The sequence below is a fragment of the Mercenaria mercenaria genome, chromosome 3 (assembly GCF_021730395.1).
Source record: "Mercenaria mercenaria strain notata chromosome 3, MADL_Memer_1, whole genome shotgun sequence".
NCBI lineage: Eukaryota > Metazoa > Mollusca > Bivalvia > Venerida > Veneridae > Mercenaria > Mercenaria mercenaria.
In genome coordinates, this window is record NC_069363.1 from 3609015 (window position 1) to 3625385 (window position 16371).

At 37.5% G+C, this 16371-nt stretch overlaps 1 protein-coding gene across 3 annotated transcripts in view; it reads right to left on the bottom strand.

Annotated features, from left to right (window-relative positions):
• The window catches only part of LOC123525566 (RB1-inducible coiled-coil protein 1-like), an 88105-nt gene that overhangs the window by 24335 nt on the left and 47399 nt on the right, over positions 1 to 16371 (bottom strand). For all 3 annotated transcript variants that reach the window (XR_008370076.1, XM_045304709.2, XM_053537753.1), the window contains exons 13-17: positions 15972 to 16053; positions 15671 to 15729; positions 15207 to 15307; positions 14469 to 14845; positions 11835 to 13627 (exon numbers count right to left, since the gene is read on the bottom strand). Coding sequence is in view for 2 of the 3 variants with exons in the window: in XM_045304709.2 (XP_045160644.2) it covers positions 11835 to 13627; positions 14469 to 14845; positions 15207 to 15307; positions 15671 to 15729; positions 15972 to 16053 (2412 nt within the window). In the remaining variant the exon portion in view is untranslated. The remainder of the gene's footprint in view (positions 1 to 11834; positions 13628 to 14468; positions 14846 to 15206; positions 15308 to 15670; positions 15730 to 15971; positions 16054 to 16371) is intronic.

The following is a 16371-nucleotide window of genomic DNA, read 5'->3' on the forward strand; positions in this document are numbered from 1 at the left end:
AACTGTGTTTAGTATAAACTAGCTGCCCCTAAAAGAGGCCAAGTGCCACACTGAATCATGAATGGTAACAACTGTGTTTAGTATAAACTAGCTGCCCCTAAAAGAGGCCAAGTGCCACCATTTGGATTAGACTTTGGAGAGGATCTACAACTATGCTTCAGACAAAATGGTTCATAAAAAGAAGTAGATTAAAGCTGTTCTATATTTAACTCTAGTGGCCCCTGGCCCCATAAAGGGGCCAAGCACCCCCATCAGAATAAATGTGAAAGAGGACCTTATGATAATGCAACAGACCAAGTTTGATGGAGATCCTTGAAGCAGTTCAAAAGAAGAAGTCATTTAAAGGTCCATTACTAAGGGAAAGTGAGTTGGCAATTTTTTTCATAGCCAGTGCATAAACGCCTGCAAGACATTAAATAATGATGATTGGCAGGTCAAAATTTACAGAAGGTCTTTGGAACTCAAAGAAATGTATGTGTATTATGTTGAAATTTCTATGAATCGACAGAATGACCCCCCAGGTCTTTTTAACTTTCTTCATACTTCATAGAAAAATAATTGTACATATACTGTGATTTGTTTCGAATTTCTACATACCAACTTTCATTTTCCAATAAAATGAAATAGTTTCTGTGCTTTTTAAAAGAAATCAAAATGTTCACTTTCCTTAGTATAGGACCTTTAAAGGTACATGTGTACTTTTATTTTTTGCTCCAGCTAAGTTTCCATTTTGAAACATTTTGGAGAGGACCTTACAATGATGACACACACCAAGTTTGATGAAGATCCACCTGGCAGTTCACAGGAGGAAGTTGTTTAAAGGTTTTTCTATCTTAAGGTATTGGACCCGTAATAGAGTACCTCCTTTTTGAAGAGTATTCAATTCCTACCATAAACCTACCGTATTTTGGTGCGTATAGGCCGCACTTATTCTACCCATTTTGCTGCCTGAAAAAGTTCCTGCGACCTATATGACAGAACATTGCCAGCAGAGTTTTTTTTTTCGGGTCAATTTTCAGACCGTAGCTCTCGCCGTATTTTGGTGATAACAAGTTTGATAACAATGGCTCTAGTATTTGAAATATTTCAAAAAGTCAAGTTAACAAGACAGTGTGATGGGCGAATGGAAAGAAAGATGGTCAGTTCAAACACTATGAAAATGATTTAGAGAACAAGTTCCTGATAAAAATCTTGTGCACAATGTCGTTTGCTTGAAATATTTTGTCCTTACTTAATTTAAGGGTTTCCTGGCAGAAGAATCTCAAATTTGGTTTGACACGTGAATAACAAGACGGCCATGATGGCCCTATATCGCTCAGGTGAGTTAAGGGTTTAGTTGCTTGTACCCACCCACCCCAACCCAGGGAGGTCAGTTTTAACCCAAGGGGGATAAAATGAACAATCTTTGTAAAGGACTACTACATGATGCTACATACCAACTAGACACTTTTGTAGAACGAGAGGACCATGATGGTCCTGAATCGCTCACCTATCCCCATGTGACCCAGTTTTGAACTGAGTATGATGTCGTTTTTTTTCTATTATTTGACACAGTGACCTAGTTTCTGAGCTCATGTGACCCAGTTTTGAACTTGACCTAGATATCATCAAGATAAAAATTCTGACCAATTTTCATGAAGATCCATTAAAAAATATGGCCTCCAGAGAGGTCACAAAGTTTTTCCATTTTTAGATCTACTGACCTAGTTTTTTACCCCAATTGACCCAGTTTCAAACTTGATCTAGATATCATCAAATTGAACATTCAGACCAACTTTCATACAGATCCCATGAAAAATATGGCCTCTAGAGTGGTCACAATGTTTTTTTATTATTTGACCTACTAACCTAATTTTTGAAGGCACGTGACCCAGTTTCAAATTTGACCTAGATATCATCAAGTTTAACATTCTGACCAATTTTCATGAAGATCCATTCAAAAGTATGGCCTCTAGAGAGGTCACAAGGATTTTCTATTTTTAGACCTACTGACCTAGTTTTTGACCGCAGTTGACCCAGTTTCAAACCTGACCTAGATATCATCAAGACGGACATTCAGACCAACTTTCATACAGATCCCATGAAAAATATGGCCTCTAGAGAGGTCACAAGGTTTTTTTTTATTATTTGACCTACTGACCTAGTTTTTGACCACACATGACCCAGTTTCGAAGTTGACCTAGATATCATCAAGGTGAACATTCTGACTGACTTTCATGAGGATCCACTGAAAAGTATGGCCTCTAGAGAGGTCACAAGGTTTTTTCTATTTTTAGACCTACTGACCTAGTTTTGGACCACATGTGACCCAGTTTCGAACTTGATCTAAATATCATCAAGATGAACATTCAGACCAACTTTCATACAGATCCCATGAAAAATATGGCCTCTAGAGAGGTCACAAGGTTTTTCTATTTTTTGACCTACTGACCTAGTTTTTAAATGCATGTCACCCAGTTTCAAACTTGACCTAGATATCATCAAGGTGAACATTCTGACCAATTTTCATGAAGATCTTGTGAAAAATGTGACCTCTAGAGTGGTCACAAGCAAAAGTTTACGCGCACACTAACGGACGGACGACGGACGCTGCACGATCACAAAAGCTCACCTTGTCACTTTGTGACAGGTGAGCTAAAAATGCATGTCTCCCCCAATGCACGATAGTAATAGGCAAGAAGTCAATAGGGGACAGGAGAGAAAGTCAAAGAGACACTGATGGTTGGCTGCAATAAGGATCATCTACTTGGCATGCCCAATCATCCCACAAACATTCTGGGCCTATTGGTTCTCAAGTAATGGATTGGAAACGGTTTTCCCTGTTCTGGCCCCTGTGATCTTGACCCTTGATCGAATGATCCCAAAATAATTAGGGGTCATCTACTCTGCATCCCAAATCATGCTATGAAGTTTCAACATTATGGGTCAAGTGGTTCCCCAGTTATCCGTGGGTATGAGTTTTCCATGTTCAGGCCCCTGTGACCTTGACCTTTGCTCCAAAATCCATAAGGGTCATCTACTTTGTAAGTCCTATCATCCTATGAAGTTTGAAGGTTCTGGGTAAAATGGTTCTCAAGTTATTGATTGGAAACCACTTTCCATGTTCTGGTCGCTGTGACCTTGACCTTTGATCAAGAGACCCAAAAAATCAATATGGGTCATCTACTCTTCATGTCCAATCATCCTATAAAGCTTCAACATTTTGGGTCAAGTGGTTTTATTGATCAGAAACAGTTTTCCATGTTCAGGCTCCTGTGACCTTGACCTTTGATCTAGTAACCCTAAAAATAATCCGGGACATCTACTCTGTAAGGCCTATCACTCTATGAAGTTTGAAGGTTCTAGGTCAAATGGTTCTCCAGTTATTGATCTAAAATGAAGTGTGATGGACAGATGGCCCCTGTGACCTTGACCTTTGAAGGAGTGACTCAAAAAACAATAGCAGTCATCATCTACTCTGTAATTTCTATCACCCTATGAAGTTTGAAGGTTCGAGGTCTGACTGGAAATGGATTTCCATGTTCTGGTCCCTGTGACCTTGACCTTTGATGGAGTGACCCCAAATCAATAGGGGTCATCTACTCTGCATGTCCAATCATCCTATGAAGTTTCAACATTCTGAGTCAAGTGGTTCTCAAGTTAATGATTGGCAATGGTTTTCCCTATATAAGTCTATATAAACTATGTGACCTCCAGGGCAGGCCATATTTGACCCTAGGGGGATAATTTGAACAATCTTGGTAGAGGACCTACAGATGATGCTACATACAAAATATCAAAGCCCTAGGACCTGTGGTTTTGGACAAGAAGATTTTCAAAGTTTTCCCTATGTAAGTCAATATAAACCATTTGACCCCCAGGGCGGGGCCATATTTAACCCTAGGGAGATTTGAAAAATCTTAGTAGAGGACCACTAGATGATGCTACATACCAGATATCAAAGCCCTAGGCCCTGTGTTTTTGGACAAGAAGATTTTCAAAAATTTGTCTCTATATAAGTCTATGTAAACCATGTGACCCCCAGGGCTGGTTCATATCTGACCCTAGGGGGATAATTATTAATAATCTTCATAGAGGACTACTAGATGATGCTATATACCAAATATTAATGCCCTAGGACCTGTAGTTTCGGACAAGAAGATTTTTAAAGTTTTTTCTTTCAGCTTCCATGGCAACCAGAGTTCTGTATGGAAATCAATTCTTTGAACAGTTTTAAAGAAGACCAGCCAAGGAACATCCTTGTGAGGTTTTATCAAAATTGGCCAGGTGCTTAAGGAGGAGATGTTGTTTAAAGGAAAGTGTGGCCAGACGGACAACTGACGGATGGAAGGATGCCGGACAGTGAGCGATCACAATAGCTCACCCTGAGCACTTTGTGCTCAGGTGAGCTAACAAAAGGGCCATGATGGCCCTATATCGCTCACCTGTTATCATTGCACTCCAGGACAAGAAGGTCCTCAAAAAAAAAATATCTAAGTCTAAAGGACAGTAACAACAAAGGGAAGAAATTTAACCAAAAAGAAAAAAAATTCTTACAAGGTACAGATATGTCAAAATACACCTAAAAATTGGAGGTACCATCCATGTTGTACCACAGAAAAGTGGTCTTGGTTTTTCCCTACGGCCAATAATAAAAAAGTTACTAAATATAAGCTATTTATAGTAACGTAAAAGGAAAGTAATTAAAAAAAAAATTATTGTAAGTGAACAAAAGAAGGATCTGCCAAATAAATCTGTTGACAAAAATAAATTTCAGATCAGTATCTTCATTAGTTATGGAGATATACCCATTTTAATTTGAAATAAAGGGAGGTAATTTGACATAAAATCAGGCCATAGGTATCTACCCTGATTGGCTCAGTCCAACTAATGACAATAATGAAATTTCAAATAAGTCCTATAAGTACTTACTGATATAAATCCATTTTGATTACAATCAGGGGAGGTAATCAGATATAAAATAACTCTGAACCTACGCTTGGATCTGATTTGTCATGGAATCCAAGAATTATTGTTGTTGAAATTATTTTGGAAGTTTGTATCAAATAAAACCATAAATGAAGTCTCTATATGGCTGAAAAAGCCAAAATAGCCAATTTTGGACCTTTAAGGGACCATAACTCTGGAACCCATGAAGAAATCTGGCCAGTTCAAGAAAGGAACCAAGATCTTGTGGTGATACAAGTTGTGTGCAAGTTTGGTTAAAATCGAGTCATAAATGAAGCTGATATTGTGCAGAAAAGGTCAAAATAGCTAACTTTGGCCCTTTCAGGGGCCATAACTCTGGAACCCATTAAGGGATCTGGCTGGTTCAACCAAAGAATCAAGATCTTATGGTGACACAAGTTTTGTGCAAGTTAGATTAAATTCAAATAATAAATGAAGCTGCTATTGTGCAGACAAGGTCAAAATAGCTAATTCTGGCCCTTTCAGGGGCCGTAACTCCGGAACCCATAAGGGAACCTCACCAGTTCAAGAAAGGAACCAAGATCTTATTGTGATACAAGTTGTGTGCAAGTTTGGTTAAAATCATATCATAAATAAAGCTGCTATTGTGCAGACAAGGTCAAAATAGCTAATTCTGGCCCTTTCAGGGGCCATAACTCTGGAACCCATAATGGAATCTGGCCAGTTCAACAAAGGAACCAAGATCTTATGGTTATACAAGTTGTGTGCCAGTTTGGTAAAAATCAAATCATAAATAAAGCTGCTATTGTGCAGACAAGGTCAAAATAGCTAATTTTGGCCCTTTCAGGGGCCATAACTCTGGAACCCATGATGGGATCTGGCCAGTTCAAGAAAGGAACAGAGATCTTATGGTGATACAAGTTGTGTGCAAGTTTGGTTAAAACAAGTAAATGAAGTATTGCCATGCAATACAAAGTCCCCTACTGGAAGGCACCTAATTTTCTCTACTGCAGTATAACATAATGAACTGATAAACAATATGTTATAACAACACACTTGGGTTAAAATGTGCATATATAAAAACCCACAGTTGTTTTCATATTGAATTTTTTTGGCTGATTATAAAAATGTTATCATGTAAGTTATTTATAGTAACAACAAAGGGAAATTAATCTTTAAAAAAAAATAATAATAATAATATAAGTCCACAAGAAACTCTTTACCAGGTAGAGATAGGTCAAAATACACCTAAAAATTGGATGTAACATGAAAGCTGTACCACAGAAAAGTGGTCTCGATTTTTCTCTACCGCCAGTAATAAAAAAGTTACAATAAAATCTATTTATAGTAACAACAAAGGGACGTAATTCTAAAAACAAGGGTGCCTCATGGTGGTGAACATTTGGTCCAAGTTACATCAAAATCCCTCCATGCATGAAGAAGAAATGTTCCGTACAAAGTCATTCTTGAATTTGACCTTTGACCTCTAAATATGACCTTGACCTTAGACCTAGGGACCTGGTTCTTGCGCATGACATGTTGTCTCATCCAGGGGAATATTTGTGCCAACTGATATCTAAATCCTGCTTTGCATGACAAAGTTATAGACCGGACAGGAAAAAAATCCTTTTGACCTTTGATCTCAAAGTGTGACCTTGACCTTTAAGCTAGGGTACTGGGTGTCGTCTCATCATGGGAAACATTTGTGCCAAGTAATATTAAAATCCCTTCTGGATGGCAGAGTTATGGACAGGACAGGAAAAAAACTCTGTTGACCTTTGACCCCCAATTGTGACCTTGACCTTTGAGCTAGGGGTCCGGGATTTGCGCATGACATGTCGTCTCTTCATGGGGAACACTTGTGCAAAGTGATATTAAAATCCCTTAATGAATGTCAGAGTTATGGACCAGACACGAAACAGACCCTGTTCATGCTATGTTAACATTTGACTGCTAAGTGTGACCTTGACCTTTGAGCTAGGGGTCTGAAAGTTGTGCATGACACATCGTCTTATTATGAGGTACATTTGTGCCAAGTAATATTAAAATCCCTTCATAGATGGGAGAGTTATGGACCGGACAGGAAAAAAGCCTTGTTGACCTTTGACCTCCAATTATGACCTTGACCTTTAAGCTAGGGGTCCAGGTTTTGCGCATGACATGTCGTCTCCTCATGGGGAACATTTGTGCCAAGTAATATTAAAATCTCTTCATGGATGGGAGAGTTATGGACCGGACAGGAAAAAAGCCCTGTTGACCTTTGACCTCCAATTGTGACCTTGACCTTTGAGCTAGGGGTCCGGGATTTGTGCATGACACATCATCTCATCATGGGGAACATTTGTGCCAAGAAATACTAAAATCCCTTCAAGAATGGGAGAGTTGCGGACCGGACAGGAAAAAAGCCCTGTTGACCTTTCACCACCAATTGTGACCTTGACCTTTGAGCTAGGGGTCCGGGTTTTGCGCAGGACGAGTCGTCTCATCATGGGGAACATTTGTGCCAAGCAATATTAAAATCCCTTCATGGATGACAGAGTTATGGACCGGACACGAAATTGCGGACGGACGGAATGACAGAATGATGGAATGACGGAAAAGTGCATTCCTATAGTCCCCGAAACTGGTTTTCAACCAGTAGGGGACTAATAAAATCATAAATAAAACCACTATTGTGCAGACAAGAAATTGTTGACTGAGGCACGGATGCACGCACGAGACGCACGGACGGACTGATGACGGACGACGGACGAAGGGTGATCACAAAAGCTCACCTTGTCACTATGTGACAGGTGAGCTAAAAAGCCATGGTAGGATATAAATTCTGCTAAATACTAAGATCTAACAAAATCGTAAAGCATTGTGTAGAAAATATTTCTTACATTAAAAGCCATGTGCAGTACCCAACCATTTAGCAAAATATCTTGTTAACTTGCAATAAGAATAGGCAATCATAAACCATCAACACGCTGTATATATGACACCTTTGAAAGTAGGTACACTTGTCAGAAAATCAAAACAAGCAAACGCACTTAAGCACACCTAATCACCTATAGCTTAAGACACAAGACTAATAAACTGTAGAATCATAGTGTTATTTCTAGAGCTCAAAAAGGGCAGGGTGCTGTCAAAAAGGGCAGGGTGCTGCCAAAAAGGGGCAGACAGGAAAGTTACCATGGTTGCGTTCCCAGATGTCTATAGTTATGTATTCATAACATTTATGATTATTGCACACTTATCAAAGAATAAAGTGGTAAATAATATCTTCCCAAAACCAGTAACAGAGTTTTCAAATGGGTTTTTACATTGGCTGTGACTAAATACAGAGTTGGTGCGCCTGTGATATTTTACAGACTCCGGTATATACCGGATTAACTAAATTTGAACAAAAATACCTTAAATGTATATATTTTGTAACCATGGTGATTCTAACCCTAACCTTTAGTCAGTATATTATGCACATTATACACTAAATGCGTGTGGACATGCAAAAAAATGAGTATTTTTGCCGTGCGTTCCATTTGATAATAATTCCGCGCATGCGCAGAACGGCTGCACCAACTCTGCAATGAGAAACATTCTTTTACATTACTTTGTACTTCTTGTCATTGTATTCAAGCCTTTTTCTTTAAAATGCCAACAATGATGTCAACTTATTCATGTGAATATGAAATAGCGGAGGCCTTTATATGTACATTGTATATATAAGCTTGAAACCATGCAACATGCTACAACATAATGAAAAGGTCTGTTTCAGGTCACACTGTAACTAATATTTATCAAAATTTATTTTATATTGATTAGGTCTTTTGTCTATATTTAATTAATAGAAAAGTGCTATAAAACTCTTTAAAAAAAAATATATCCAAAATGAACTATCTGGATACTGGTAAACTTTTGGAATGTTGTCTGAAAAGTGTTTTTAACTTGGTTTACTTGATGCATTAGGGTAAACCAGAGATAGTTCCTTAAATTTTGATGTTACTTATCCATGTTATCATAAACAAGAGGACCATGATGGTCCTGAATCGCTCACCTCTTCCCACATGACCCAGTTTTGAGTATGACGTCGTTTTTTCTATTATTTGACATAGTGACCTAGTTTTTGAGCTCATGTGACCCAGTTTTAAACTTGACCTAGATATTATCAAGATAAAAATTCTGACCAATTTTCATGAAGATCCATTGAAAAATATAGTCTACAGAGAGTTCACAAGGTTTTTCTATTATTTGACCTATTGACCTAGTTTTCGAAGGTACGTGACCCTGTTTTGAACTTGACCTAGATATCATCAAGGTGAACATTCTCACTAATTTTCATGAAGATCTCATGAAAAATATGGCCTCTAGAGAGGTCACAAGGTTTTTTTATTATTTGACCTACTGACCTAGTTTTTTACGGCACGTGACCCAGTTTCAAACTTGACCTAGATATCATCAAAGTGAACATTCTGACAAATTTTTATGGAGATCCATTCACAAGTATGGCCTCTAGAGAGATCACAAGGTTTTTCTATTTTTAGACCTACTGACCTAGTTTTTGACCGCACATGACCCTGTTTCGAACTTGAACTAGATATCATCAAGATATGACCAATTTTCATACAGATCCCATGAAAAATATGGCCTTTAGAGAGGTCACAAGGTTTTTCTATTATTTGACCTACTGACCTAGTTTTTGATGGCAAGTGACCCACTTTCGAACTTGATCTAGATATCATCAAGATGAACATTCAGACCAGCTTTCATACAGATCCCATGAAAAATATGGCCTCTAGAGGTCACAAGGTTTTTCAATTATTTGACCTTCTGACCTAGTTTTTGAAGGCACGTGACCCACTTTCAAACTTGACCTAGATATCATCATGGTGAACATTCTGACCAATTTTCATGAAGATCTCATGAAATATATGGCCTCTAGAGAGGTCACAAGGTTTTTCTATTTTTAGACCTACTGACCTAGTTTTTGACCGCACATGACCCAGTTTCGAACTTGACCTAGATATCATCAAGATGAACATTTAGACCAACTTTCATGAAGATCTTGTGAAATATATGGCCTCTAGAGAGGTCACAAGGTTTTTCTATTTGTAGACCTACTGACCTAGTTTTTGAAGGCACGTGACCCAGTTTCGAACTTGACCTAGATATCATCAAGGTGAACATTCTGACCAATTTTTAAGAAGATCTTGTGAAATATATGGCCTCTAGAGAGGTCACAAAGTTTTTCTATTTTTAGACCTACTGACCTAGTTTTTGATGGCACGTGACCAAGTTTCGAACTTGACCTAGATATCATCAAGATGAACATTCAGACCAGCTTTCATACAGATCCCATGAAAAATATGGCCTCTAGAGGTCACAAGGTTTTTCAATTATTTGACCTTCTGACCTAGTTTTTGAAGGCACGTGACCCACTTTCAAACTTGACCTAGATATCATCATGGTGAACATTCTGACCAATTTTCATGAAGATCTCATGAAATATATGGCCTCTAGAGAGGTCACAAGGTTTTTCTATTTTTAGACCTACTGACCTAGTTTTTGACCGCACATGACCCAGTTTCGAACTTGACCTAGATATCATCAAGATGAACATTTAGACCAACTTTCATACAGATCCCATGAAAAATATGGCCTCTAGAGAGGTCACAAGGTTTTTCTATTATTTGACCTACTGACCTAGTTTTTGACGGCACGTGACCCAGTTTCAAACTTGACCTAGATATCATCAAGGTGAACGTTATGACCAATTTTCATGAAGATCTTGTGAAATATATGGCCTCTAGAGAGGTCACAAAGTTTTTCTATTTTTAGACCTACTGACCTAGTTTTTGATGGCACGTGACCCAGTTTCGAACTTGACCTAGATATCATCAAGATGAACATTCTGACCAACTTTCATAAAGATCCCATGAAAAATGTGACCTCTAGAGTGGTCACAAGCAAAAGTTTACGGACGCATGCAAGGACGACGGACACCGCGCGATCACAAAAGCTCACCTTGTCACTTTGTGACAGGTGAGCTAAAAATACGCTGATTGCCAGCTTTTTCAAAGGAATTACAGAAAAATTGCATACGACATTGGGTGTAATTAGACTCATGAACGGACATTCTAAACTTATTTTTGCTTTTGAAATTCATCAAATTTGTGTATTTTCTAGTAAGAATTATGGTAGAATCAGACTGCATTGATATACACTTATTATTATATTAAACAATGGTCTAATCTAAGGCTTGCATGAAGAAATCGTACAGGGCACTTTTCATGTGCTCGGTAATCAGCTGGCCGCTTACGGACAATTCATTAATTGGCGCCATTTTGACATTACAAAGGATCAGTACTCTTTATCGATTAATTTTAACACTTCATTGATTCTCATCGACTGTGTGCACTCGCCATGACTTAATTTGCTGATCATAAAATCGGCGAGGCATATCTACAGGATAAAGGGTGGGACTTAGCAGAAGATCAAAGGCAGGAGGGCACATTTTAAGGGCAGCATGGCGGCAGTTAAAAAGGGCTGGGTGGGGCGCCCCGCTCTAGAAATAACACTGAATCAAGAGTGGTATAACAGCACTGCAATTTGTCTGATTTTAAAGTCAAAATGCTGTATTATTGATGTTCTTAAATAATCTCCAAGCATTCTTGCATTCAAGACAGGGAATTCCAGTGTTTTCACCAGTGCTAGAAAACTACATCTTACCTCAGTGAAAGAATCTTATATTCCTCTATCTATGCTAAAATGTTAAGGTTAGTGAACAAAATGTATGGTTGTCAGGCCACCAGAGACACAATTATTTTTTCAAGCCTTATTTTTGTGGACTGGCACAGTTTTGAATTCTGTTGACCACGATTAAGAAATATCTTTAACCTGTTCTGTAACGTTAGAAAAATGAAACAAATACTTTCAAAAGCTCTTACTGTGTCAAATTCAGACTGCAGAGTAATTCTTATTTCTTCAATTTTGACCAAGTACGAGTCTGATCCTGCTCTGCTCTCAACATTTTCCTCTGAAGCTGCAGCACTTTTATCAACTGACACTGACTCTACCTTGTCTTTTGTATCACATGTAGTTTTTTCACAGCCAGTATCACACATTTCCGTTTGAACAGACATATCATACAGCTGTGCTACATCAGTCTGTCCTGAATACTCAGATACCTCAGCTTTTTCTGTTTGAACTGTTGAGCTTTTGGTATCTGCAGGGTCTGTCTGTATTGCTAGATGAGTCTGGTCACTTGGATCAGTCTGCATTGAAGCAGTCAACTGGTCCAGGATTTCAGTCTGTGCCTGAGAATCAAGCTGTACTGGAACTGGAGTTGTTTGAGCATCATTATCACTTATATTAAACACAGAATTAAGAGTTTGACTCTCAATATGAGAAAATTCACGGTCCTTGAATGCACTTAATTCCTTAAATAACATTTCCTTTTCCTTATTGAATTCTGCACTTAACTTTGCAATATCCTCTTGGAACTTATTTTCCAGTTCTTCTCTAAACTTTGCCACCTCTGCTGATTTTTCATTAGCCAATTTTTGCTTTATTTCATCGGCAGCTTTTGAGTGTTCGGTTACCATCATACTTTGAGTCATTTCAACAGCCTGTTCTTTTTCAACCATTAGACTCTTTTTTAACTCATCTAACTTGTGTTGTGTCTCTGTTTCATGTTTTTCATTTAACTCTGCAACTATAGATTGTTTCATTATTTCAACCTTCTCTTCATGCTCTTTGGCAGCCTTCTGAAGTTTTTGTTCAAATTCAATACCTAGTATATCACAGATTTGCTCCTTCTCCACCTGAAACTTATCCATAAGACTTTCTTCCAACTTAATCTTTTCCTTTTCTAAAGTCTTTATTGCACTTTCTTTTTCACTTATGATATCAGTCTTTTCTCCCAACTCTTTCTCCAAATTACTAATTGTCACTGAACAATCTGACATAGCTTTGTCCACCTCTACTTCTAATTCCAGTTCATGTTTTTGCGTGAGTTCCTTTATTTCATTTAATAACCCACTTCTCATTTCTTCAAATTTTGTTTCATACTGCTTTTCCTTTTCCTTAAAGTCATTACTTGCTTTCAATTCCTTTTCTTTCATTTCCTCTTCTAATTTTCTCAGACATTCCTCTAAGCTCTTAGCCTTTTCTGTTTCTACTTTTATCTTTTCATTCTGTTCCTTTTCTCTTTCTTCCTTTTCAAGTGTGAACTTTTCTATCACAGCTTGATTTCTTTCTGAAATGACTTTATCATAAGTCTGCACCATCTGAATCACATTTGTCCGTATATTTTCAATGTCTTCCATCACATTTTGAACATGGTCAACCTGGTCCTTTTTCAACTCTTTCACATTATCTTTTAATGAAGGAACTTTACTTTCAACAAACTCTCTCAATGCTTTTAAAGTTTTTTCACTAAGACTTAGCTTTTTATTGCATTCTTTCAACTGTAGTTGCAGTTTAGCATTAAGATGCCTCTCTGCAAGAATGATTTGTTCTTGATTCACTTTCATGTCAGTGCTTGACTTTGGTGGGGATTCTATTGAGGAAGGCATGGATTCATCAAAATAGAAATCTGCAGTGGTAAATTCTTGGGAAGTTTCTAAATCGGGTGATGTGTCTGTCAGGGACTTCCCAGAAATACGACGTTTCACTGCTGGCAGAGTAGGAATTGCTTGTGTGGATGCTGAGCTTTGGCTTTCGTCTTTTACTTTGATACCTGGAACAGTATTGTATTGCAATATACACACCATTTCCTCATATTTTTATTTAGGTTAAAGTTTGAAATATTGGTGGTTAGGGCAAACTGACTCCCACTATATCTGAAATAATTCAACCTCAACTTCTGACTCACTTTTGTAAGTTGTCAGATACTTACATGTATACTCAAAAAGAAACTACTAACACAGAATCTATCAATACCGGTTACATTAAATAAGCACTGTTACATAGCTGAAATACTATTAACAAAATAAAACCCATATCAAATAAATATCAAACAAAATTTACTGCCTTTTAGCCTTAAAAATAAATATCATTCACCAAGATTAAAAATCTCAATATTTTAAAAAAGATAAAGACATATTTACATTAATAATTGTCAATACTGGTTCTATATCTCTTAAACATAGTCACTTTTTCCAAAAATAACTGTAAAATCTTAACTGTAACTATTAGTGAACCTAAAAATAATAATGAACAATGGCAATGGCAATACAGAAGTCCTCATCATGAGGAAAGTTTGTGTGTAGCACTAAGATATTCCATCAATGCATATAAAAGTTATGGAGCAGAAAGAATTTTTACTTAACCTTCAACAGTGACCTTGACCTATGACCTACAAGCATATACGTGCATAATCTACATATTTCCCTCTATTCACATACCAAGTTTTATGAACCTAGCTTGAATACTTTTTGAGTAATTGCAGGATCCAGATTTATGAAGGGACAGACAGATGTAGGGCTAGTGTCAAAACGAATTCTTCCCCCCCGCCCCCTCCCCCCGCCCACTTTGATCAGGTCAAACACAACAATAAAGAATAAGAACATGAACATTACCATCAGTTGTGTCACAAAGTGCTTCTTTCAGTGCTGCTTCTTCTTCCTTCATTTCTAAGGTCAGTTCTTCTGACAGACTCTTTGGCAGCAGGAACTCTTTGTCTGGTGGACTGAGGGAGTCAAACCCAGGTTTACATACAATCTCCTCTTCAGCACCCTTACACTCCTCAAACTGGTCTCCGAGCGAGATGCTGCCTCCCTCCAGTGAGAACGGCTGCATGTGCTCCTCATGTACAGCATCAGAGTCCGATCTGGCTCGAGAAAGTTTACGTGGTCCCTGAGGCACTTTCAGACTGGGCTCTGAACTGTCAACCCACTGAACAGTAGGGTCTTGAATATTTGTTAGAGCTACAAACAGTTCCTCTTCTGCCGGTACACTGAAATTTCCATGCACGATAAATTCAGTTAACAAAAACAAAATAAACAATGTTTTAAATACACTTTAAACCAAAGAAGTGAAGCCTTTGTGTGGTTTATTGTCTAAATTGGTTCACTGTTCAGATGCATAGACACTGAACCATAACAGTGTAAGCCCTAATGGTTAAAGACCCAAGCATCTGAAATATTAACCATGCTTTATTGAGAAACTAACTGAGCCAAGTTGGAACTGATATTAGTTCAACTGACTCATCTAACAATACATTTCAAATACTAAAAATTCTGTGTAAGACAGCTATTATTACATTTTGTGTGTCTAAGAAATCCTCTATTTCCCTGAGGCCATTTACAGCAATTTACCTGAGAACACCTGACAATTCTGGGACAGCCTCCTTTAACTCTTTAATATCATCAGCAGTTATTTCAGGGAGGTTTCCATCAAATTCATCTGGGGCTTCAGTCTGTGGGAAAAACAATGAGAACTGGCTTGTTTAAATATATGTGACAGATATTTCTGTGGAATGGACATGATTATGAGAAAAAAAAATAATACTTCTAGTAATGTCAATTTTTACCTTCTTTTCAAAGTGCTTATTTTGTCAAAAGTGTTACAAGTGATTATTCACAGGTTCTTATAAACCACATCCTAAACACAAATCAAGACAGAGATTGTAATTGCAACATTGAGAGAAAATGTTGGAGCTAAAGAAGTCTTCTGCTACAATACTGGGAAAACTCCTTTATCAGAAAAAAAGCTGTTAATTACAATATGAAAAGTATGCAACAAGGACATGACAAACAAACTTGCGAAGTGTAATACTTACAGCAAATGCTGGTGGATAGTCTTCAAACCCACAAAACATTGCCTGTAGAAAATGGTGACCTGAAAAATTTATTATATCTTGTAATATACCAAGTTCATACTTTGCAAAAATAGGAGCAAAATTTGCACATGCTGGAGTGGAGTGGGATTTATATGCTACAACTGAAGTGTTTGAATTGTTCTTTCTACAAGTTCTTGGCTTCATCCTAAATTTCATAATTTGTAATTAAAACTCTATCTCATAAATTTGAAACTTACCACCGAAATCTTCAGTGAAATATCCCCAAACAAACTTATGTTACCTATTATCCTAAGGAAAGCATCTCGTCTTTTTAATTCTTCTGTATGTAACCTGCTAGAATCCCCAGCCAGTGATGTAGCCCACTACAAATACGAATATTAGGTGAAATCATTAGATAGTATACATGAGTATTGAATAACCATAACTTTCTAAAACATTTTACATGCTAGAAGTACTTTCTGTGGAGGACAAATAACACAAAAGCATAAAAGACATTATTAAAAGTGTTCCTTTAAGATCATTTGTGAACTGATGGTGGAAAAGAATGGTTAAACTTGCAACCTTGAATTTTTCCATTAAAACTGACATGTAGCATGCAATACCTTTACAGACTATTATACGCAAAGATTAAGAGTTCTGTTTCAAGTATCACCGCTGTTACACACATTTAATGACATTAT